Genomic DNA, 25311 nt, shown 5'->3' with positions numbered 1-25311 from the left:
GTGCGTTGCAACGGGTTAATTAACTTATTTATAATGCAAAAAAAAAACGTTATAAGAGTTTAATGTTTACATTATATGTCTAATGATTTGTTTACATATTATTAAAATATCTCTTTCAAAAAAAAAAAAAGATTAATATATACGTGGGTTAACTCTTATTTATAATTATATAATCACCCTACCTTATATTAATCTTTCGATGTGGGACAATTCTACTATTTATAAGTAATATATTCACAAAAAATGGATTTTTTTTTTCTGATTGGGACAATTCTAATATTTATACGTAATATATATTTATCAAATCTGCATTATTTTTCAATGTGGGACAAAGAACATACTCAGAATTACACCATCTTTTTTGCACTTAGTTCGACATCCAACCAGATCTCGAATACCGAATACAGACAATTGCTACTCATTATATCTAATAGTTATATTTAATTTAATAATATGATCAAGTACTCTCCATTAATATTTGTACGTTGTTTTTTCTTCAAAAAAAAAATTAAAATAATTGAGATACGGAAATTTCCCGTAGTACCCCTTAGTTTTGTTAGATTTTCCATGTTACCCCTACTTTTAAAAATCTGCCCATGGTACCCTTGAGGTTCCATTTTTTTGCCCATGGTACCCTCTAATATAAAGGCTGTTAAATGGACGTTAAGTTTGATGGCGTGGCAATAAAATAACAATTAAAAAATAATACCCCCTTTATTGTTTTATTGGTACGGATATCTCTCTTTTAAATGCAAATTTAATTAACTATATCATTATAATATTGGAAATTTCTCAGGGTAACCTTGAACTTTGATAGATTACACATGCTACCATTGACGTTTGTTTTCTATTTTTTTTATCATAATTAAAATATGTGCAAATGATAAGAACTTATACTCTAATGATAGAATATTTTTTTAACACAATTCTAATTATATTATTTAAACATTGTATATTTACGGATTTACCACACCTACATTATTTTTCAATATGGGACATATAAATTCTATAGGTAGAAAATATAATGATATAAACTTTTAAGAACTCTCCAAGACAATACTTAAGCGACTCAAAAGATTTTGGGTTGATGCGTAAGTTCCAAGGATGCTCATAGAATCACCTATCTTATGCTATATTTTGATGTGGGAAAATTCTATTTTTTATATGTAGTATATTTATCACACCTATATTATTTTTCAATGTGGGAGATATAACATACTATGAAATACACCATCTTTAATATGTGCAAATTATATGAAATCTATATATACTCTAATGATAGCATTTCTTACCATGAATCTAATAATATTATTTTCATAATTTTTTTACCGACATTATTTTGTCAAATGAAATTTAAAAGTTTTTATATGAAAATTAGAAACATCGCTTGAATGTAAAATAAGAAATACATAGTATATATTATAATAACTAAAAGATTTTCCAAACATTAACTTAGGTTAGAAATCATTATTGTAAAAACAGTAATATAAACTCTTTTAAGAGTTATCTCTGACAATACTTAAGGGTAGGGCTGAGCACAAAAAACCGAACCGCATTTTTAAACCGAAACCGGGCCGAAATCTGAATAATGGAGACCGAAAAATTCGGGTTTTTTCCGGTGCGGGGCCCGAACCGAATTTTTAAGCATAAATGAGGTGCGGGTGCGGGTCTAAATAAAATCAAACCGGAGACCGCTTTTAAAACCGGATTGACGTTTTTCTCAAAAATATAATTTCATCTATGAATTAAACACACCCAAGCCAAGACTTAAGCCCAAAACATCAAAACGCTATTTCTTTATGAAGTAATTTTAGATGTGTGACTCTTTAATTGTAGTTTTGAACATCATTTACATGTCTATGACTCTTTGAACTTTAATATGTATGACTTTTTTATGAAGTAATTTTAACATTTGACAACCAATGTCTTCAAAAGTCAAATTGACAGCATGTTTATTGTGCCATTCAAGAGCATTCAACCAAAAACCGGGTTCGAAAACCGGTTCGGGTAACCGGTTTTCAAATCCGGTTTGAAAATTTCACAAAAACCGGTTACCCGGATTAAAAGAGGTGCGGGTGAGGTTTAAGAAATTTAAGGTTTTTAAAACCGGGGACCGAACCGGTTTGCAAAACCGGGCCGGGTAACCGGTTTTGCTCAACCCTACTTAAGGGAATCAAAAGATTTTGGGTTATGACTTCTATTTATAATCATAAGATCACCATGTCTTACGGTAATCTTCCAATGTGGGACAATTTTAATATTTATACATAGTATATTCACCACACTTACGTTACTTTTCAATGTAGGACAAAAAACATACTAACTACTAAGTACACCATTTTTTTTGTACCTACTTTGAGATCAACCCGATTTAATAATGAGAAAATACAATACAATATACACTCTAATGATAGCATTTTTTTTTGTCATAATCTAATTATATAATTTTCATACGATATTTTTTTTCAAATGAAATATAAAGTTTTTATATCAAATAATAAACATCACTTTAATATAATATAGAAAATGTATATATATGAGACATTTCTATTATTTATACGTAATATATTCACAACACCTACATTATTTTTCAATGTGAGATATATAACATACTAAAAAGTCTATATCTTTTATATCAAAATTTTTTTGGATTAATACCTAAGTTTCAAGGATGCCTCCTATTTATATTTATAGAATCACCCTACCGTATACTATTATTTCAATGTGAGATACATAATTTAATTATTTAGACGTAGTATGTTCATAATGCCTACATTATTTTTCAATGTGAAAGATATAACATATCAAGAAATACATGTCTCTTCTTAAAAAACCACTATTGTATACATATTATTTTTCTTTGAAGGTAAAAACCACTTAGTCTCGATCATTAGATATGGATCTCTACATCGTACATATAACGATTCATTAAAGCTCTATTACTGCATTTAGAAGACAACCATTAGTAAAATCTTTAGTTTTGTATTGTGTCAGGAGACTACCATTAGTAAAACCTTTTATTTTTTGATTTTCTTGTTCAACCTTTAGTTATTTTTTGATTTAGTTATTTTTTGATTTTCTTGTTCATATTCTTAACTCTTTCCCGAGTAATTCCCAACGATTTCCACTTTATTTTTATATCATATTGTAGATAACGATAGAAAATCTTAAGAGCTCTTTAAAACAATATTTATGAGACTCAACAAATTTTGGTGGATACATAAGTTCCAAATATGCATCCTATTTATAATCATAGGATCACATCACCTTATACTAATCTTTCGATGTGGGACAATTCTACTATTTATATGTAGTATATTCACCACACCTACTTATTTTCCAATGTGAGACAAAACATACTAAAAATTATACAATTTTACGTATTAAGAAGTACACCATCTTTAACATGTGCAAATAATATAAAATTTATACTCTAATGATAGCATTTTTTAACACAAAGCTAATTATATTATTTTCATAATTTTTTTAACGATATTTTTTTTGCCAAATGAAATGTAAAAGTTTGATATAAAAATTGGAAATATCACTTGAATATAATTTAGGAAATATACATATTATAATAATTAAAAGATTTTCCACTTTATTTTTTACATAAAAAATTATACTTTCCTAAATTGATTTTTGATGATGTGGACGCTCTCAGATCGCTCGAAAAAACTCTCTTTTATATATATACTAGATTTAATGCCCGGGCGATGCCCGGGCCACTTATAATATCCTATGATTATTATGTAACGATGCCCGAGACACTTGTAATATCTGATAGATGAACCATCTCAACCAAAACCTTAAGGTGATGGTTGAGGCCGAACTATTATAAATATTTTTATTACGCTCCCTCACTCAAATGCCCGTTGGGCTTGAAGAGTGGTTAGTTGTGCACCGGCTCCCCCGTACCGTGTGCTGGGTTTCCACCACTTCGGGTTTTTGAGGGGTTTTGAGGTTGCCAGGATTCGAACCCGTGGTTGAGGCCCAACTATTATAAATATTCCTATTTATATCCTATGGTTATTATGTAATGATACGTTAAGGCTATGTTCTTTTGGACGTAATTTTGTTGAATTGGACATATAAAAGCTTTACTGGACTTATAAGAGCTTAACTTTTCTGAACTGAACTTATAGGAGCTGAATTGAACTGCTAACTTATAGAAAAATGGGTATGAATTGATTTTAAATTTTCTGAACTGAACTTATAGAAGTTGAGCTAAACTTATAGGGGGTTTAATTTTCAGAACTGAACTTAACTTAATTTTTCTCAAATGAGCTTATAAGAGCTAAACTGAACTCTATCACCTCCGATCCAGACAGATGATAACACTTACCTAAAATGGACGAACCACACCAATGGTAAAATACCATATTTGGCATGAAAAATGACTAAATTACCCTTACATCCACTATCTATTTACAATTTTACCATTCACTCACCAACTACCTATTTAATCCACCTACCCATGTGGCCCCAATCGAACTTTCCTACTTTACCCTCACCTTTCCACATTTTCTTAAATAACCTAATTTCTCCAATATTACCATCTGTCTGGATCAAAGGAAGTACTAAAGATGGGTGCTATAATTTAAGAAAAAGTTGGAATCTAATTCTAGCCATTATAAACTACAAATCATTAACATAACACACGTTTGAAATTTTGAAATCAACAAAGGTGTAATGTATTTATAATTTTATATTATAGTATATCATATTTCACATGCCAATTGCAAAGTTATTTGGGTATAGCTGGACTCTCTTTTTTTTGTTTTTTTTTTGCTATTATTATATTTCGTACTTCCGTGAGATATTGAAAATTTTGGGATATTGACGATAGGATAGAAATTTTGGATTAAAATTTTATCTTTAGCTGCTCAGATGTCGATATTGATGGTGGGATAGAAATTTTGGATTAAATTTTTATCTCTAATCCCTTGGTTGTTCGTAAAACTTCGACACTTTGTAATTGGTCGAAAAAAATTTCCTTTATTAATATAGATATATATTGATTTATATATAAACTAATGAAATTTCTTATCTAAAAACCGGTGATTGCTAAAATTTCAGGACTACCACTTTGATATGATTGATCCTTTACACAAAAAAGATTTCAGAACAGTCGTCTTTGTACATACTATATCTATATCATACTTAAACTTCCCGTCTTATATTGTTTAAGTTACTGCCTTGATAAATGATAAAGTCGATTAATCATTAGTTAACTAACACTTCGTACTCTTGATTCTTTCATAGAAAAGTTTACAATTTTTTCACTAAATATTCTTTTTTAATAGCTCGGCCCGTTTACGGATAAACTTAACTACAGTGAAACACATAACGTGCTTGTGTTTTCTTCTTCGTCTACATACTTACTAATGCATGGAATAGACGATCATTATAATTTATAAGAGCTTTGGATATTAAATATAAGTACTTTGTGTGATTGTTGGACTCAGTAATACTATTTGATTGACTATTTGATTGACGCAACTATCCGCAAGTAGGGGCGAAGCGAAATCAGATTTTGTTCGATGCAACTATCTAAACACAATAAGCAATATGTCAACAACTAATTTACGGAGTATTATTGGCTTATTAACAAATAATAATTTCTATGCGTTTTATCATTGGCTTCTAATTTATTGTGGAACAAACATATAACTAAAAGTTAAGCATGTTCTTACATAAGATGCTACATTGAGTACAATTTTGTTATTAGATAACGAAATACTCCTATATAGCTAAACGCCCCACATAAGAACATCTTTCCTATTCCTCCATGTTCATAAACGAAAAATTACTTTTCCTTCTTTATTCTCTACAGCAGCTATTTCCTCTTCCTAAACACCTGAAACAAGTAATAAACATAAGATTGTCATAGCAAAAATTAACCTCACTCATGTGATAGCGTTAATGTACTTAATTTGAGTTACGACACCATACCTAGTTAGCTGGTCATTGTTCAATTGTTGTAACTTGGAAGTCCGCTCATCATGTAACTGCTTTCTGTTGTACATCTGCTCATCCGTAATAAGCTTATTCTCCATACCTGCAATGCCCGACTCAATTGGCTGGGGCATAGTCCTATAAACAAAACAAAAGAAATCCGTTAGTAAAGACTAAAGATTCAGTTTGACGAAAGTAAAACAAAGTAAATAAATTTCATGGAATAAACCACTACTACAAATTTAGGCAACTACAACGCCCCTTTAACAACGATTATTCACGAAAATCACAATAGACGTTGTAGAATGTATGGCGCGAATTTTACTAAAATCAATTACAACGGGTATAGTTATAAAAACCGTTGTTATTATTTTTAACAACGGGTCACACATGCGGAACCGTTGTTAATAATTTGGCGCAAAATTGGCGCAAAGTTAGTGAAAAGTAATCACAACGGTTACTTTTTAAACCCGTTGTTAAAACTTATTTAACAACGGGTGTTTTGTACAACCGTTGTTAAAACATATTTCACAACGGTTGTTGTTTAATAACCGTTGTCAATACCTTCCATACTATAAACCACACAAATGTAAGTCTGCTGCAGTGCAGCCACAAAACACAACCCTTAATACACAAACACAAACACAAAAACAGCAGACAAACAAACACAAAACACATACACACTCTCTTTCTCTCTTTCTCTATTTCTCTCTTTCTCATCGTCGCTTTATCTTCTCGCCGTCATTGTGATTTCATCGTCTATTACGTTCTGTATTTATCAGGTAAATCTCGCCACATCGTCATCGTCATTATTTTCTTTTTCTATTTATTTCTTTTGCATATATGTGTTTTTATCGACCATTATGTTATTTGTTTAAGTATTGTTCGCATAATTAGTTACTAAAACAATGAAGAAACAAGATGAAGAAGTAAGATAAACATAATTAATATATATATATATATATATTTATAAATACATAAATTTAAAAAAAAAATTACATATGTAAAAATGCAATTCTTATATTTTCATGGAGGATCTTATTGTGCTCTATCGTATCCATCCTCTCCTCCTTGGCTATTTGGAGGTTAGTTAGCCAGTGATTGCTATATCGTCATATAGCCGCAATCTTCGCCGCTCCGTCAAGCCATCTTCTTTGGCGTGCTTCGGTGCGGATCGAGCATCCGCAAGGTAGCTCCTGAAACTTTCCTCAATATGGAGGAACCGGCGGATGAAGTTGTTGTTGTTCTCGATCATGGTAAGAGTCTTTAGGATGAAATCATTCATTTTCTTAGAGTTTTTTGAGTTTGATTTGAAAGATTAAGTAGAGTTTGTTTTAACAGTTAGAGTTTGGAGATGAATATATGAGATAATGGAAATGTTAGTTGAGATATGCAATGTATTTATACTAAGCAATGTGTGGGTTGAGTTAATTGCTTTTTAATTAATATATATGTTAGGAAGTTGTGCCATAATCATCATCATCTCTCTCAATAATGCTGCTTCAAATCCTATTACTAACCCTTCTCATTCCATATTATCCGTTCATATGTACGGTGAATGTCGAGTAATAATGCATGCATTGGAATTCTAACAGTAGTAATTATGCATGCATCTAGTAATATTTAATTTTTTTTTTTTATTTTTTAAGAACAAACAACAACGGTTATTTTAAAACAACCCGTTGTCTTTAGTTATAACAACGGTTTTGTATATTACAACCCGTTGTTATAACTTTCCCCCCAAAATTGAGTCACACTTTCCACAACGGGTTTTTATACATAAAACCGTGGTTAATATTTTTAACAACGGTTTCCTTAAGTAAACCAACCGTTGTTAAAACCTTCTACAACGGACGCTTTAACAACGTCCGCTTTTTTATATAACAACGGTTTTTGACCGTTGTTATAGCCTGTATCTGTAGTAGTGAACTATTAAATCTATAGGCAATAAAGATTCAGAAAGGTGAAAGGTTGAAAATAAGATGGTAGAGAGTTTTCTTTATATACTACGAAATTTGTTAATGCCTCGCATTAGAATTCAACGTAAGATAGAAGTGTTGATGATCTCTCATACTTTATTCTTAATTATTATATTTAATTAAAGTAGGTAGCTCAGAAAAGATGGAGTCTCTGTAATCGCTCGAAAAAAGCTTCCTTTATTAATATAGATAGATATAGATTTATAAAAATCAACTCTGATTATGTATTTATTTTTTATTAAATGTTTTTCATACAAATCGGAACAACTAATTTTCAAATTGGAGTTTTTTCGTTTGCTCGATATAAATGGTATCATTGTTTGGTTGAACATATACCATGATTAGAGTTTATGACAATACCTTCGTTTACTGCTCTAAACGTAATAAATGGATCATTTGCGTTGGAAGTGAATAATGTCAGTTCAATTTTAGACATTTAAACTTTTAAGTATGTTTGTATTCAACTCAATTTCTTATCGGAAATTATTACAGATTTCTTGATCGTTTTGAGAATTAGGCTTAAAAGTAAATTGGAGGTTCGAAAAATCAAGCTAGATTGAGTCTATTTGGATTTCAATTTATATTTTAAGTTTGTCTATTTATGTATGATCTAATTCTTATCAAATCTATTTCACAAGTCACAACCATCTTTTTTTATCGTTTTTTAAATTGATTGTGTGACGAGATTTATCCGAAAATAGTGTGCAAAAAGTTTGCCAAGTAAAATGTAGGAATATTCCTCCTTGTTTCTTCCTTTCTCTTGTTAGTTGTCAGTTGTGACTTCTGTTTTACCGGTCAACAACTCAACATACAAACACTTTGAAATCATCCAACTTGCTCCGTACATGTTTTTCTTCAAGTTGCTAAAAGTCAAACCATTCGAATACAAAAACTGCAAATCCGCAAAGTCAGTTGTGCGTCGTTATAAGCTTGTAATCGTCAAAAATGGGAATTTGTGAATTCCAACTAAAACTCAAGTTAGTAGAGGAAATGTGATGTTTTAGGAGTACAAATATAGATAGAACATTCTAGAAACAGATTACTCATTCCATCATGATTATTTATTTACATGTAATTAGAATTTAATTAAATCACCAGAAATTATAAAAGATAAACAAATGTTTGAGACAAAAGAAATAGTAATTTAATAGAGTAACCTAAATAAAAAGAGTCAAAAATTTAAACAAAATCAAAATATTCATTGCGATAATTATATTACATTAGTAATTTAGTAGTACTTCGTAATAGAATTAGTCAATTAACACAAATAATATTGCTCTAATTAAAAATCTCTAGTACCATTAATTATGAGGAAGGTGATAAATGAACCATCTCAACCAAAACCTTAAGGTAATAGTTGATATCCAACTATTATATTTATTCTTATTACGCTCCTTCACTCGATTGCTTATTGGGCTTGAAGAGTGGTTAGTGCACAAGCCCCTCATACCATGTGCTGAATTTCAGCTTCATGAGTTATTGGAGGCTGCTAGGATTTAAACCCGTGACCTTCAGTCACACTGGCTCTGATACCATGATAGATGAACCATCTCAACCATTACATTAAGGTTTTGGTTGAGATGATTCATCTATCAACCGATGATAGGTGGACTAAATTAATAAGTGGATCAAATTGAGTATGGATCATTAAATTGCTATTAAAGGCATTCTCATAATAGAAAGATAATAAATTGCCTGAAACACCCAAATGAATAGATAAACAAATGACTATAACGGACGAGTAGATTGTTACGACCGTACTTCTATTGTTCTCACCGTACGAATGTTCGAACAATGATAATGACAAGATCATGCTGTGAATTAGAAACCTCTTTGATGCAACGTATTTCCTTATCAGGAGGATGAATCGTATACAACTACAACTGGTTCAAAGTTTAAATATTTTTATCCATTTATTATATGTTACTTGATAATCTCGCTCATTTATTTACCTTTTATATTCATTGTAAGAGGCGCAGTCAAGATTTTTCGTTTGAGGTCGGAAAAATTTAGCGGAGGTGAACAAGTAATATCAAAAAGTAAACTTGAAAAAATTTCAAAAACTTAACTTCAAATTTCAGATTTTCCATTTTTCACTTTATCTCTAAATTTTAATCAGAGTTAAAATAAATGATTAAAACGATGAAAGTATTAATAATATCTAATTATGGAAAATTCAATGAAACTAATGCAAGTAATCATTCCCTATAAGCAACAAAAAACAATACTCATAAATATTTCTTAATTACCCATTAGACTTTGACCTTAACATTATTGTATGATATTATAATAACTTGCTTGCAAAACCTGTCATGAACTAATCATGATCAATTCAAAGTCATAATTGAAGATTATATGACTTAATCAACATAATCAAACTAAACTAATTCTATATGACTAGATTCATCTCTCTAAATCAAAATGTTTGTAGACTTTATTTTGTTAATACATTTTTCTACTTTTATTTCAATTAATTTCGAGACTTCGAGTCATGGCTTCAACAAGCTATGGATATGTTGTGTTGTTGTTAATAATATGTGTTTGGAGGTGGCAGAGTTGTGAAGGTGTTAATGGAGTCGGGTTCGATATCCACCATCGGTTTTCTGATCCTGTTAAGTCAATGTTTGGTGTTACCAATGAATTTCCTGAAAAGGGTACAATGGAGTATTATGATGCTATGGTGCATCGTGATCGCTTTCATGGCCGAAGATTAGCAGGACAAACTGATCATAAAACTCCCCTTACATTTTCTGCAGGAAATGCTACTCTTTCCATTCCTGAATTGGGATTGTATGTTCAATACTCTCGGCATTTCTGAATTGTATTTTTCGAGTAATTAATATTGTCGTTTATTTTATATGTCTTGTGTTGTGGTTCAGTTTGTATTACGCAAATGTATCAATCGGAACACCAGCATCCTGGTATCTTGTGGCACTTGACACCGGCAGTGGCCTTTTCTGGTTACCATGCGACTGTTCGTCTAACTGTGTTCGAAGCTATGAGTTCAGTCCGACAGAGGTATACCTATGTTATGCATTTCCTGCTATTTTTTCAACTTCTGCTCTTATTGCAGGGATTCTAAATATAAGAATTGTGACAAAAACGCGATCATTACAGTCTATTAGGCATGGACTCAAGCCAAGAATGCTTCACAAGATTTTTGCTCTTGGGGAGGCTTGAACCAAGGTCTCCTGGGAATTTCACCCAAATTTTAACCACTAGACTCCACCCTTGAGGACCATTACCCATGAGTTGATTCAACCAACGCGTAAAAAGGCTAAATTCGGCTGAACCATGGTGATGATCATTTGTATAATTGCAGGGACTAACTTAGTAACCATTTTACTTGATTCAGTTATACGCGAAGCTCCATGAAAAATGAAAATTATACTTCTTAATCTCGCAAATTTACTAGAAACTTATGTACATTATGCTAGCGTATTGGGTTCATCTCTGAATTGCTTGAAAATTTCAATGCGATCAGTGGCAAAGCCAGGATTTAAAACCAGCGGGGGCGGAAAATTTCAGCCAGGACACAGAGGTTATAGCCTAAGGCAACCTCGAAAAAATCAGATAATTTTAACTAAAAATTTTGAAATTTTCAAATGTCAGCGGGGGTGGCCGCCCCTGCTAGCCCCTCCCTCGCTCCATCACTGAATGCGATTTTTCTTATTGAAATTTCAGACAATAGAGTTCAACATATACAGCTTGAGTACTTCATCAACTGGTACACGACTTTCATGCAGTAGCCCGCTCTGTGAACGTAGCTGTTTGCCTTCAGAGAGTTATTGCCCCTACAGAGTTGAGTATCTCTCAGCAAACACATCATCCTCTGGTTACGTCGTCCAAGATTTATTGCATCTCACAACTGATAATGCTAATTCCCAAGCAATTGATGTCAAGATCCCTTTTGGGTAAGCATTCATTTCATGAAAGCCGTGTCGGACACTGGTGTACCGTGTATGTCCAGGAGTCATACTCACTGAACTGCTGCTGTTCCATGCAGTTGCGGTGTTATTCAAACAGGTCATTTCTTGGAAGCTGGAGCTCCAAATGGCCTATTCGGACTTTCTATGGATGTAGTTTCCCTGCCTAGCGTCCTAGCAAGTCAAGAACTTGTTGCAAATTCCTTTTCCATGTGTTTTAGCCCTGATGGCATAGGTCGAATCAGTTTCGGAGATAAAGGCAGCCAAAACCAAAGCCAAACACCAGTCCTTCAAAACCGATTAATGTAAGTCCTCCTTATTTTTTCCTATAGACGGAAAATGAGTGTTTTACATTCTAGTATCATGACTTGCAGCCTTGCAGCGACTGATAGATGAACCATCTCAACCAAAACCTTAAGGTGATAGTTGAGACCCAACTATTATATTTATTCCTATTACGCCTCCTCACTCGAATGCCCATTGGGCTTGAAGAGTGGTTAGTGCACAGGCTCCCCGTACCATGTGCCAGAATTTGAACCCGTGAGGTCACACTGGCTGTGATACCATGATAGATTAGGGACATACTTTGGTACTAAGTTACTAACACAATACCATGGAACATTGTGATTGACAGGGTATATACCGTCAAGTTAACCAATGTGAGTGTAGGCCTCGATTCTTTTGCAGCTAACCTGAACGTAATTTTCGACACTGGCACTTCTTTTACGCTATTGGCCGACCCAGTTTACAGTCTTCTTACAGAAAAGGCAAGTATTTTTTCGGTGCTGGTGTCTAAAGTTTACAAGTTAGGAATCGAGTTTGACGTTTGTTTTTTTGGACGGTTGTATTGTGCTTCAGTTCAACTCACAGGTAAAGAACAGAAGAGTGGGAGTACATCCAGACAGCGCCTTTCAGTTCTGCTATCTAATGACGTAGGTATCCCTTACTGTAAAAAGTCGAAACATGCCATAATCATACAGTATTCTCTATTATAACCTCATTGAACTAAGAACTTAAGAAGTTTTTTCATGGTTCATGCAGCTCAAAACCGGATGACTTAGTCGTTCCTGCTATTCGTCTAACAATGAGAGGTGGAGACAAGCTCTCTGTTGTTCAGCCATGGATTATGATCGTTGAGGTAAGCGTCTCACTTGTTCATCCATGGCCTTAGACATCTGAGTATCTGGCTCAATTCATGTGTTTCCCCTCCTTTCTTGCAGGATGATACGCGATTCTACTGCTTGGCAGTAATAAAATCAGATCACGATATCAGTATAATCGGAGGTGAGCATTTAATTGTAAGGCGGTGACTGATTTAGTGACACTGTCAGTACTGTTCTATGAAGTAAGCATTCTGTTTGTTTTATTCTTTTCAGAGAACTTCATGACTGGCTACCGCGTAGTATTTGATAATGAGAAACCGGCAGTTGGCTGGACGCCATCTGACTGTAAGTATACTTCCACCCTGTCAAATCCTCATGTTTTACTTTAAAATGAAGTGTCCAAGTGTCGAGTATCTGACACGGAAAAATAAGGCAAAATGAAGTGTATAATTAAATTAACCAGTAGACTGTTGATGCATCAGGTGGTGAAAGTGTGCCTTTTAGTCCAAATCTGAGCCCACGAAGATCATCAGCGACTTCATTTTTGCATCGTGGTTATTTGGCGTTCGCTATAATTCTTGTTCAATTCTTTTCAGTTCAATTGATGGTCCTTTGAATCGAACAAGTAGCCATGATTATGGTTGTAAGTAATTGACACGAGTATATATATTCATACCCTTATCATTGTCGCTCTCTACAGTAGTCTTTTCTCCGACATGTTTTATAGAAATCAAAAAATACGACAAATTAAAGAATCGCCCTGGTTTTATTTCCTATTGATAAAAAAAAAAACTCAATGACGCGCTATAATGTATACAGTCGATGGCACGCAGGAAATCGTATGGAGTATATCATCTAAATTACAAGAATCCAATGTCAGATTCAGGACCCATCTGTTGTATCAATAATAATGAAACGAACAATAATTTAAAACTTAAAAAGTAAGCTTTCCTCAAAAAAGATAACGATCTTGAAAGCTCAGCACTAACCAATTAGATGACTAAATCTATCTACTTTTAGTCCCATCTTTGTCCCTCAAATGTTTACTAAATACACAAAATCCCATTGAAGACGGCGATATCCGTCACAAGCTTGTGACGGATACCATTTCCTCTCACAAAATACCCATGAGAAGTGAGTGGGGAAGCATGCAAGTCCCCACCTTATCCTCTCTCCTTTTTGTGAGAGTCCAGCTAATGACGGGATTAGCGTCGTCACAAAGTTAAAGACGCTTTGTACTAAATAATACAAGTACAAGAAAACAGAAGTTCAAATTAAACTAGTAAAAAATTATGAGAAAAAAGACATACAAGAAATGCAAATTCGGGTCGTACTCGTATCCATATCAAAATTCAAAACCTTGACGGGACGTCACTATAGCCCCTATGTCTTCTTTTGGACTAGTAAAAAACAATGTAGGGTAGAATTACTGTTGTCATGGTCTAATCTCGGTTGTTTCAACATTTTACTTGTAAAAAACATAGTAGAATTCTGTCACAAGTAGACCTGACAAAACTGATCTGACCTGAATAACTTGACTCAAACCCGAGTCTGGCCCAAAACCCGAATTGACCGACCTTATTCCATCCGATCCGAATGTTTATTATGGCCTTTTGACCATTATCCACAAATAACTTGACAACAACTCACCCGAAAATGACCCGAACCCAAATCGACCCGACCCAATTTGGCTCGAATTCCTGCAAACTCGAACAACCGGACTCGAATAGACCCGATACGAACCCGACACAATTGACTTGTTTGTCAGGTCTAGTCACAAGCTTGTGAACGTTACAAGCAAGACGTGCTGAAGAAATGCAGCTATATAAAGTGTAATAAGTTAACACTGTACTAAACTAGAAGTGAATAGAGAGGAGGAGCATTGTCATTTAGTGGTGAGATTGCTTGAATACTACTCTCATTATCACCAAGAAGCTTAACTAATTCTCTGGTAAATCCACCATCCCAAATGTATCAGTCACCAAATAACAACTCTGTTATTCTGTCACATTCATAGATCAATTTTTTGCATTCCTATGATTTACAAATGCCTATATATACCCTCGGGATTCGTATCAGCTTCAACAACAAAAACACACATTGCAAATAAAAATCTGATATACGACTAATACTCACCATGGCGGTTTCAGTCGTTATCTTCAGCTTCCTTCTTATCTGCTCATCATTTTCCTTTGGAGATTCTCTGAGCTTGAATTACTATGATAAGAATTGTCCTGATGTTGACAGAATTATCTCCAACATCGTCAAAGAAGCTTTTTCGGAAGATAAAACTGTTCCTGCAGCATTGCTTCGGATGCATTTCCATGACTGCTTCATACGGGTATTTCTCGTCTCACGTTACTAGCATTGTGTTTTTTAAGGGATGTGATTATTGTGTTTGTACCAATTCAATTGACACCAAAGTTTTGTTTTTTAAGGGGTGTGATGCTTCTGTACTGCTTGACAAAGCTGAAGACAACAAAGTAGAGAAAACAGGTCCGCCGAATCTCTCGCTGCATGCATTTTTTGTCATTGACAATGCAAAGAAGGCAGTAGAAGCTGCTTGTCCCGGAGTTGTCTCGTGCGCTGACATACTCGCCTTAGCTGCAAGGGATTCAGTTGTCGTCGTAAGTGTACAATTCAGATAACACATTCTTTTCTACTAATGCATCATTCTCATTATCATTGATAATAATAATAATAATAATAATAATCAGATTGTGTCTCGGTTGCCCACCAATTTCTTGTAAAAGTTGATTTGATCTCAAAAAAAAGTTACGCTGTTTTTTTTTAAGATAAAATAAAATAATAATAATAATAATTAATTCTTGTACAACGCAGTCTGGTGGGCCGACATGGGATGTGCCGAAAGGTAGATTAGACGGGAGAACATCATACGCCAGTGAGACGAGACAACTCCCGGCACCCTCATTCAACCTCTCCCAACTCCAACAAAGTTTTGCACAAAGAGGCCTAAACCTTGGAGATCTGGTAGCTCTTTCAGGTAAATTATACTCTCTCCATGTCTCCGTCAATTATTTACCTTTTTTTCTCTGTAAACGAGATTTTAAACTAACAGTAAATGCTATGCAGGCGGTCATAGTCTCGGATTCTCCCACTGCTCATCATTCCAAGGCCGTCTACACAACTTTGATGCGACTAACGACATTGATCCCTCAATTAATCCTTCCTTTGCCGCGAGCTTGAGAAATGTCTGTCCTGCACACAACAAAATGAAAAATGCCGGTTCCACTATGGATCCTTCCCCGTCGACATTTGACAATACATACTACAAGCTAATACTTCAAGGAAAAAGCCTGTTTTCTTCTGACCAAACATTGGTCACTGCTCCAAGCACCGAAAAGTTGGTTCGACAATTCGCTGCTTCTCAAGAAGCTTTCGATGAGGCATTTGTCAAGTCGATGATCAAGATGAGTAGCATCACTGCAGGACATGAAGTTCGGAAGAATTGTCGACGGGTCAACTAAGGGCGTCCTTGTTAAATGTTGCGTACTAAGTACCACTATTATATGTAACTGTAGACTTTCTGGATGAATGAATGAAAATATTGCAAAATTTTAATCATTATTCACCGGCACTATACGTCTACACCTCAAACTCAGCTCGGATTATTTTAGACTAAATGGCGATTAATAAAAAGCTAAAATATTTATCGCAATATAAGAAACTACGGAGTAATATTATTCTTCAGCAGACTCAGACTTGGACACAGACTTACATTAAGCCGGAGCTTGATTAACAAAAATAAATAAGCATACATCGACTTAGAAATACTCCCTCCATTCAACATTTATCACCCTATTTCTCCATTATATGTGAGAGGTATTATATTAAAATGGGGTGATAATTGTTGAATAGAGGGAGTACTTAAAGAATGCATAAAAAGCAGTAACTGAAAAGTTGATTTTAGAACAAAAGTTGGACAAATGTATAGTGTAACAAAATTAGATAAAGGCATTTGGTTGTGGAGAAATTTTTACGTCCTCCCGGAGGTCGTCCTTCCTAAATACAAAGAAGGAGCACCAAAATAAAAATTAAATATTATAAAATCCTCCTTTGAGTGTAGGGAGGACGTCCTCCGGGAGGACGCGAGAATTTCTCTTTGGTTGTGTTGGAACATGTCGAGATATAGACATATTGTAATCTAGAATATGACATATTATAAATATAATACATTCTAGGTTATATTTTAGTGTAGAGTATTTGACCCGATCAAAATCATGAAACGTCTATTAAGTATTACTATCTTATAGTCAAAACTCGATTTGATGGGTCAAAACTAGGGGTGACAATCGGGTCAAGTCGAATCGGGTCGTATCGGGTCAGCATACTCTTTTAGGTCGAGTCGGATTCAAGTTCGGGCCACTGATCATCGGGTTGTATCAAGTGTCGAGTCGCAAACGGGTCGAGTTGACTTCGGGTTGCTAATTTTCAATTATCGGGTCAGTTTTTGGGTAGGTTAGGTCAGGCTTGTCGAATCGAGTAAAGTTTGTCTGCTCCAGTCGAAACCCAAATTACCCGATTCATATTCTCACATGAACCGGAACCGATCTACCCGACCCGTTTGACGGGTAGAACTTTAGAAAGTGGTATAATTTGCCAAAAGAAAAGGTAAAAAGTAACTTTTTTAAAAGAAAACAATAAACCATCCCTATCCACAAAAGTCAAGTAGTCAAACCTCCGTTTCCTGATCTGAACTCCCCTCCCATTTAAAACATTGGAGGTTTCTGGAACCACCATAGCACACAGACACAGCTACCGAAGAAAACCACTAAAAATTACTCTCCCATGGCTTCCGCTAACTGTTTTTTAGCCGTTACTCCTGTTGAACCTCCATTTACCTCTTCCAAACCTTTACTTACCTCCACCTCTTCCTGTCTACTCTCTCTTAAACTCAAACCTCCCACTTTCCCTCTCTTTTCCCGTTTCCCGAGAATTCACCGCTGCGGTAACTTTTTCCGTCTTTCTTGCTCAATTTTACTGTTTTTTTCCGATTATATTTACTCGTTAATGTTGCATATGCATTGTTTACAAGTAGACGTGGTAAACGGAGTATTGGGGCTGGGGATGGTTCGGGAATGTGTGATTTTAGTTCGGGTCATTTCGGGTTCGATTATGTTTGGTTTGTGTTATTATTGTGTAACCTTGAGTAAGCCTGAGTTTGGGGCCAGCAAAATTATGGTCGAATTGGATCAATTTGAGTTACTCTTTTAGGCCTTGTTTGGACAAGCGGAATTTAGTGAGAAAAGGAGGGAATTGGGAAGGGATTTGTAGGGAGTCAATTTCCGTTGTTTGGTTCGTAAAATGGAGATGGAGGGATTTGGAAGGAATGGAAAATGGTCCCTCTATTTCCCTCCTCCCAAGGCGAAGCATTTTCCCTCCAACAAAGGAAAGATTTTCAGGAAAATTCCCCCATCGTTCCTGCTCTCCTTCCTTTCCCTCTTTCCCCTCCCCTCCATTAGGGTTAGATTAATATGATTGGGTTAGTTTTTGCTAGGTCAAATGGGGAGCATATCCCAACGAGTTCATTTTGCTGGATTGGTGGATTTATACTCAAAACTAGGTTTTTCATCAAATTGTGATACTAGATTATTCAAATTACCATGATTTGCTTATTTGTATGTTGTTTTGAGGTTTTTATTGTCGATGGGGGTTATTTGTTAGTTCTTAATTACTCTAGATAGTAAGGGTGTGTTTGGATAGCAAAAGTGGAAGGAAAGGGAGGAGAGGGGGGAGGAGGGAAGAGAAAGGGAGGGGAAATGGGGTGTGGGTGTTTGGATACAATTTCCCTCTAAATATTGTCTATTGTGGAGAGATTTTGATTTGCCTTAGAGAAAGGAAAATGGATCCTTCCAAATCCCTCCCCTTTCATTTCCCTCTACCCTTATTTGCTATCAAAACATGGAATTTTAAATCCCCTACTCTCCCTCCCTTTCCTCTCCCTCCAAATCCCTCAATCAAAACACACCCTTACCCTAAGGGTGTGTTTGGATAGCAAAAGTGGAGGGAAAGGAAGGGGAGGGGGGAAGAGGGAAAGGAAAAGGAGGGAAGGGAAGGGGAGGGGGAATGGGGTGTGAGTATTTGGATACAATTTCCCTCCAAATCTTTCCTATTGGAGAGATTTTGATTTGCCTTGGAGGAGGGAAAATGGATCCCTCTAAATCCCTCCCCCTCCATTCCCCTCCACCCTTATTTGTTATCCAAACAAGTGATTTTAAATCCCCTACTCTCCTTCCCTTTCCTTTCCCTCCAAATCCCTCTATCCAAACACACCCTAAATGAATATTGGATTGAAAATTTGAAATACATCAAGTTAGGTCTCTAAACATGTGTGCTTATGGAATAAGGAGGGTGAGGTATTAAGATATACAGTAGCTCTCAAGTAGATTGTGCTAGAGATAAGCCGAAACTGTTTATGGAATGGAATTGACAAATGGATAGTGTTTATGTATTGCAAACACAAATGGAGTTGCTAATTACATATCACTGACTGTTTGAGTTAGTCATCATACAATTTGATACACTCATACACATGTTGGTACTAATACTATCATGTCTTTGCTTTCTGTACATGGTTATGCTACCGCCTACACGTACTTGTTTGATGTAATGTGAAACAATTGACCATTGAATTTCTCTGATCGATTATCATCATTTCAAAATGTTTGTATGTTGTAAGAGTAGTTATAATCTATGGCATGATATCTTCTCCAAAATGACAAAAACATTTGTTATTTACGTACACAAGAGTTGAACGCAAGATGAGCTATTAAGACCATGTTTATAGGTAGGTTTTACATGGGCAAGGTCTTGAATAAGGACAAAAAAAACTAAAAAACAAAAAGGAAAACAAAAATAAAATGTAGACCTTGTTTCACAAAGTCGTTCCATGCGTTCCAATATGGAACACTTAGCCCACATTCAAGACCTCCTCTTCCATGCCACATGTCAGCTAGTGAATGGATAGAAGGTTTATTGGAAAAAAGAAGTTATTGTCATTCTTTTCAAAATGGTTTTAATTTTAATTTTACATATTAAAAAAAAATTATAATTATATAAAAATTTATAATTTTTCGTGCTCTATAAAATGAGATCACATTTGACATATTTTGGAGCACATTATAATTTATTTGTATTGTTTATAAAACATTATTTTTAAATGAAAAAATATCATAAAACTTAAAAAATTCAAAAATATTATATGTTACATTAATATATGTATACACACAAATTTTGGGACAAATATTTATTTATTTTTGTTATTCTTGTTGTATATAGTAAAAAGATAAGGAGATGGTTTAAGTAAGTTAAGGTAGGGCTTGATAAAAGAGTAAAAACGAGAACTAGGGCTTCTATGTTGGTTTAGAAAAAATATTAATATTTAATGTAAGACCTAGGTTTGCAAGAACTACGGATAAACATGGTCTAAGGGGCAACTCTTGTTTGTATCAACTAATTTCAGTTCTCGAAGCTTCGTTTTTGGTATGAGTGTAATGAGAGGATTGGAGGACTAGAAAACTATGTAATGAGTATGATGGATTGGGTCATAATTTTATGTGAGCATATAAGAACATTTACTTTATTTGTGGCTCATGTGTTTGAGCTCTCTCTCTCTCTACTGAACTCAAAAATCATGGCGTCTAACCACCCTCCTTCCAATTGCACTCAATCAGTTAAACATTTGAGTTACTGTTGAGCTTATTCGTAAACTGATGTTTTGAAGGATCCAATATAGTTCGAACTTTAACTCTGACTCCATCTCTATCTAGTGATGATCATGGTCCATATTGGCGAACATGTTTTCTACCACTATTTTGAATTCTTGTTACTTAATTGTCAATTCTTGTAACCCCTACGTTAGGACCGATGCCAATAGATTTTGTTTTGATGATTGTGTTATGGTTGTTTTCAGTTAAGACTCAGGCTCAAGAATCAGAATTAAGTGTAGCTGTGGACGCCTTTACTCATTTTAAGCACTTGCTTCTACCCATAACAGATCGAAATCCATATCTCTCTGAGGGGACAAGACAGGTACTCTAAAGTCTAAATATTGATTAAATATAGAGAAACAAGCTTCGTCTGAATATTCATTATGGTATTTTTGTTACACGTTAAGTTATCGTGAGACAGATTGATATATTGAAGTTTGTTTGCTGCTACAATTTCACTTTATTTGTTAAATGGTTGGTCTTACTTAGTTACTTTGTTACAAAATTCTCTGCAGGCTGTTGCCACTACTGCTGCTTTGTCAAAAAAGTATGGGGCAGACATAACAGTCGTTGGTATGTGGTTTATCAACTCTATTAACATATTTAAATTAATTGGTTTTCTGGAATGCTTGGTTTTCTATTGCACCTGGTAAGTTAGAGCTGTATTAAAATTGAAAATATAATACTGGTAATTTAGATTACTCATATAGATTTGATGCCGTACTTCCATAGTAGGGTATTTGAAAAGGCCAAATTTTATTTTGTAGTTATTGATGATAAACCAAAGGAGTCGCATCCTGAGCATGATACACAACTTTCGAGTATCCGCTGGCATTTGTCTGAAGGTATGTGCATTTCACCATCTGCTTTCTCTGAACCAATACTATTTTCTATGTAAATGTGCTACTCTTCCCTATTCTTAGGAATTGCATTTTTCATATTTCAAAATTGGAGAAATTCCAAGGAGTAGGAAGGACCGAAGGAGTATATTTCCAGCTACCTGGCTACGGGGAGCTAGATAAGGACTCAAGGGTATAGCATTATCTTATTTTGTGCTTGCTCTCTAGGCTAAGGGATTAGGATCGGGAGAGGCGCATGAGTTGTTGGTGCTGAACCTCTATTTTTTACCCTTTCCATTTAGGACATAGTGGTACTTACCACCTGGAGTACTTTATACACTTTCTTGCAAATTACTACCTACTAAAAAATTCAACAACTGCTAAAAGTATCTATTAAGTGCTTTATTTAACAAGTTGCTACTTGAACAAAATTTCAGTGTAAGATTTTTTTCATCATACCCTTGTTATTTTTCCTTCCAAACAACATTTTTCCGAAATATGAAACCTTAATTTTATTCCTAAATCGAAACCATAATTTGTTTTAAGTTTTAACAACTTTAAACCCTAATTTGTTTAGTTAAGCTCAAAGTGGTTGATTTGTCACACTTCTTTCCCATCGTTTCCACTATAGAAATGGTGTTGATAATGAGTAGGTAGTTGATGAAGGGAGTCAAGATAATTGAAACGTGCTTCTTTCAAAATAGAATTGGTTTTTTTTTTTTTTTGTGAGAGGAGGTTGAGGAAAAAGACGACGGAGATGAAAGATGATGAAGATAATCGATGAAGAGGAACGAGGAGTGATGTAAGAGATGAAAGAGAAAGATGTAGCAATTGAAAGAGATAGAAGTTCAAGGAGGATGGGTGATGAAGAAAGAAATACGTACAAAAGTGAAAACTATTAAGTACTCCCTCCGTACCACACCAAAGGTAATGTAGGGAAAAATGGAGTATTTAAGAAAAGGTGGAAAAAGTAAGGGTAAAGAGGGAAAAAATAGGTGGGGTATGTAATTGTGTGTTTAATTGTGGGTTGGTAGGTGGGGTATGTAATGGCATTTTGTGTAAATATCAAATGGGTATAAGGATAATTTGGTAATGTTGTGGGCCAAATAAGGAATGTTACCTTTGGTGTGGTACGTCCGTTTATAGTAAGTGTTACCTTTGGTGTGGTACGGAGGGAGTATTAAGGAATGGGTATTTGGGAAGAAAATACCAGAAATAATAAAAACAATGGCTGAAATTCAGTTTTGTTAGCTAACCAACAACATTACTCTAGTGCCTCAATGGCTCCTGCAAATTGCGAGGCGAGGTAGGGGAAGGGAGGAGGGGTAAGTTTTGTTAGCTAACCATTTTAGAAAAAAAATGTAACATTTAGGTTGTTAGTATAAAAGTGTATATAATAGTAGGTGGTATGTACCAATTTACCCTTTCATTTAATGTTTTTGCTTGTGGGTTCAAGTTGTTGCCCAACACCCGGAGTATTGGACCCAAGCTCTGTCCTTCTGTACCTTTGTCAAACATTTCACTCAATTACTAAACTAGAAAGGTCAGCAGCCAAGAGGAAAAATAGTCTTATATTTATTATGTGAAGGGTTTTGGGAATGGTAATGTCGTGGTCTGTCTTTGTGCATGTTGTACAAGTATTACTCAGAATAATGTGGTCTTCTCTTGATTCCAATTAATTTTTTGTCCTGCAAATCATAATTGTTTTAATTAAGTTACACAAAATATCATGACAGGTGGGTTTCAGGAATTTAGGCTGCTAGAGAAACTAGGCGAAGGAAGTAAACCGACAGCAATAATCGGTGAGGTTGCTGATGATTTAAATTTAGACTTGGTTGTTTTAAGCATGGAGGCCATTCATTCGAAGCATATCGATGCAAATCTCCTGGCTGAGTTCATTCCCTGCCCTGTATTACTTCTACCCTTGTGAGATTAGTTGTCCTGTTAACCTTTCTTTGTTCTGATTTGGACATCCGTTTTACGACATTTGACATCAGAAAAAAGAGTTGCCACTTTTTCTGTTATACATGTTTTTGTTAAGTTTAAGGGGGCCACAAGTTGTTTTGTTAAACATTAACGGGTCATTGAGGTCAGGGACGGGTCGATTTCATTCGACTAAGCTTGCATGCAAGTTTCTCCGAGTCATTTCAGCTAGTCTCACTATAGACGGATATATCCGTCTAAAGTGAAAGACGGGTCAAATATGCTTAAAGTGGTGACATTTTTGGGCCCCACTATGCAACTTGTTGCTTCTTTTATGCTTAAAGTGGGTGGATATTTGGCCCGTCTATAACTATAGACGGATATTTTCCGTCTATAATGAGAATTTGTGTAGAATTCCTGTATTTGCGCATTGAATAGAAATCTGGGTGCACTGAACTGCCTATTGATCTGCAATTTCATTTTGATGGTATCATTCTTGTATATTACTCCATTTTGTCCTCATGACATTAGTTAGCTGTCACAACTCAATGCAGAAAACGTTCAGATTTTTGGGAGTAATTCTCTGATCCCAAAACTCCCAAATCCATATAAATTCACACGACTTGGCCAATGAAGACTTGTACTTGTATTTAAGTTACTCACGCGAGTACCTCTTGGCTTTTGACATGATCGAAAAATTGTTTTTGCCATGTTTACCGCTAATTGCGAGATGATTTTCGAGTCGAAATTGTGGATTGCATCGGTTTTCTGATGGAGTATTTATGATTTTATAAGTGCTTTTTTACGACCAGAATGAAAGACACTGATAAAACTCCTAGCTTTTTACGTCGGACGCAGGATTTGCAATTAGGAGGCGAAAATTTAGCATAGCAAAGGAGTAATAGTACAAGGTAAACTAGAAAAAAGTTCGAAAATTTTAATTAATGACTTCCGAATTGTCGTCCTCTAGTATAGGGAGTGCCCTTGCTAGCCTTCCTAACTCGGCCACTAGTCGGATGCTTCCTGCCCATTGAATGAGGGAATCAACTACCAATAAAAATGTTTATATTCTGCATTATGATGCCTTTTCTCTTGCTTAGTCCCACTATGCTGAACAAGCAAGCAAAAAGTTCAAATCTTATTCGTTTATTATATACTCGCTATATACCGTCATTTATTTACCTATGGTTCTGGACACAGACCAAGAAAAAAGGGTATATAGAATAGGTAAATAAATGAGCGGGACGGATGGAGGAAGTAATAAATTGTGGACATAATAAATTGAAAATGCAAAGAATAATTTACAATCTGTCAACGTCGAACACTTTTTTTTTTTCGGAGAATATAACAAACCCCTTTATCATACCTATCAACTTATTGCTAAGAAACTGTCGTTTTAGGTATCATGTCTTTTTCTATGAATTAATTGTGAGATGAGTAAGTGGAAAACACTTACATAGAGAATAGACATCCTCCCAATTAATAGACTATACCATGAGTTGTACTGCAGTTTATAACTGATGGTTTAGAATCCGAGCTCTATATTAAAGTTTTGAGTTTTGTTTTAAAAAATCTGAGTTATGCGGTAAAGTTTATGAACTCACACACTTAAACATAAAAAAATAAAAAATTAGAAAACTCATAAAAATTACACATAAACTCGGATAAATGTATAGTGGTTGTATAATGCTTATACAACTGGAGATATAGTAGTATTTGTGCCAAAAACACCATGTTTTTCAAATACTGTACATAATTTGCCAAGTGTATGTCTACTCAACAAAATATTATTACTAATGTTTGATAAATTAAATATTCAACTTAAATTAGATATTTATATATTTATATTATCC

At 34.6% G+C, this 25311-nt stretch overlaps 3 protein-coding genes and 1 long non-coding RNA gene across 4 annotated transcripts; 3 read left to right on the top strand and 1 right to left on the bottom strand.

The window, feature by feature from the left end:
• Positions 1-5613: 5613 nt before the first annotated feature.
• On the bottom strand, positions 5614-6181 carry LOC141621154 (uncharacterized). The gene is made up of 2 exons (XR_012532117.1): positions 5956-6181; positions 5614-5860 (listed from the first exon to the last, which is right to left on the bottom strand). It is a non-coding gene; the product is annotated as an uncharacterized LOC141621154 (long non-coding RNA).
• Positions 6182-10428: 4247 nt separating this feature from the next.
• On the top strand, positions 10429-13582 carry LOC141623180 (aspartyl protease family protein 1-like). The gene is made up of 10 exons (XM_074439263.1): positions 10429-10727; positions 10817-10955; positions 11622-11851; positions 11944-12168; positions 12498-12630; positions 12722-12795; positions 12905-13001; positions 13084-13147; positions 13240-13311; positions 13449-13582. The coding sequence occupies exons 1-10, from the start codon at positions 10429-10431 to the stop codon at positions 13580-13582; spliced, it is 1467 nt and encodes a 488-aa protein (XP_074295364.1).
• A 1237-nt stretch (positions 13583-14819) lies between these two features.
• Positions 14820-16543, top strand: LOC141622327 (peroxidase 64). Its single transcript, XM_074438377.1, has 4 exons — positions 14820-15307; positions 15405-15593; positions 15808-15970; positions 16060-16543. Exons 1-4 carry the CDS (start codon positions 15104-15106, stop codon positions 16452-16454), a joined length of 951 nt encoding a protein of 316 aa, XP_074294478.1. The 5' UTR covers positions 14820-15103; the 3' UTR covers positions 16455-16543.
• Positions 16544-17644: 1101 nt separating this feature from the next.
• On the top strand, positions 17645-23559 carry LOC141622326 (uncharacterized). Its single transcript, XM_074438376.1, has 5 exons — positions 17645-17935; positions 20900-21018; positions 21212-21269; positions 21464-21541; positions 23272-23559. The coding sequence occupies exons 1-5, from the start codon at positions 17776-17778 to the stop codon at positions 23463-23465; spliced, it is 609 nt and encodes a 202-aa protein (XP_074294477.1). The 5' UTR covers positions 17645-17775; the 3' UTR covers positions 23466-23559.
• The last annotated feature ends 1752 nt before the right edge of the window (positions 23560-25311 follow it).

The sequence above is a fragment of the Silene latifolia genome, chromosome X (genome assembly GCF_048544455.1).
Source record: "Silene latifolia isolate original U9 population chromosome X, ASM4854445v1, whole genome shotgun sequence".
Taxonomy (NCBI): domain Eukaryota; kingdom Viridiplantae; phylum Streptophyta; class Magnoliopsida; order Caryophyllales; family Caryophyllaceae; genus Silene; species Silene latifolia.
This window is presented reverse-complemented; position numbering and strand designations above follow the sequence as displayed.

Coding starts and splice junctions, on each gene's coding strand:
- LOC141623180 (XM_074439263.1), top strand. CDS start 10,429: ATGGCTTCAACAAGCTATGGATATGTTGTGTTGTTGTTAATAATATGT. Junction 11,852..11,943: donor GATGTCAAGATCCCTTTTGG/GTAAGCATTCAT, acceptor TGTTCCATGCAG/TTGCGGTGTTATTCAAACAG. Junction 12,169..12,497: donor GTCCTTCAAAACCGATTAAT/GTAAGTCCTCCT, acceptor TGTGATTGACAG/GGTATATACCGTCAAGTTAA.
- LOC141622327 (XM_074438377.1), top strand. CDS start 15,104: ATGGCGGTTTCAGTCGTTATCTTCAGCTTCCTTCTTATCTGCTCATCA. Junction 15,308..15,404: donor TCCATGACTGCTTCATACGG/GTATTTCTCGTC, acceptor TTGTTTTTTAAG/GGGTGTGATGCTTCTGTACT. Junction 15,971..16,059: donor AGATCTGGTAGCTCTTTCAG/GTAAATTATACT, acceptor AATGCTATGCAG/GCGGTCATAGTCTCGGATTC.
- LOC141622326 (XM_074438376.1), top strand. CDS start 17,776: ATGGCTTCCGCTAACTGTTTTTTAGCCGTTACTCCTGTTGAACCTCCA. Junction 17,936..20,899: donor CCCGAGAATTCACCGCTGCG/GTAACTTTTTCC, acceptor GGTTGTTTTCAG/TTAAGACTCAGGCTCAAGAA. Junction 21,542..23,271: donor CCGCTGGCATTTGTCTGAAG/GTATGTGCATTT, acceptor ATATCATGACAG/GTGGGTTTCAGGAATTTAGG.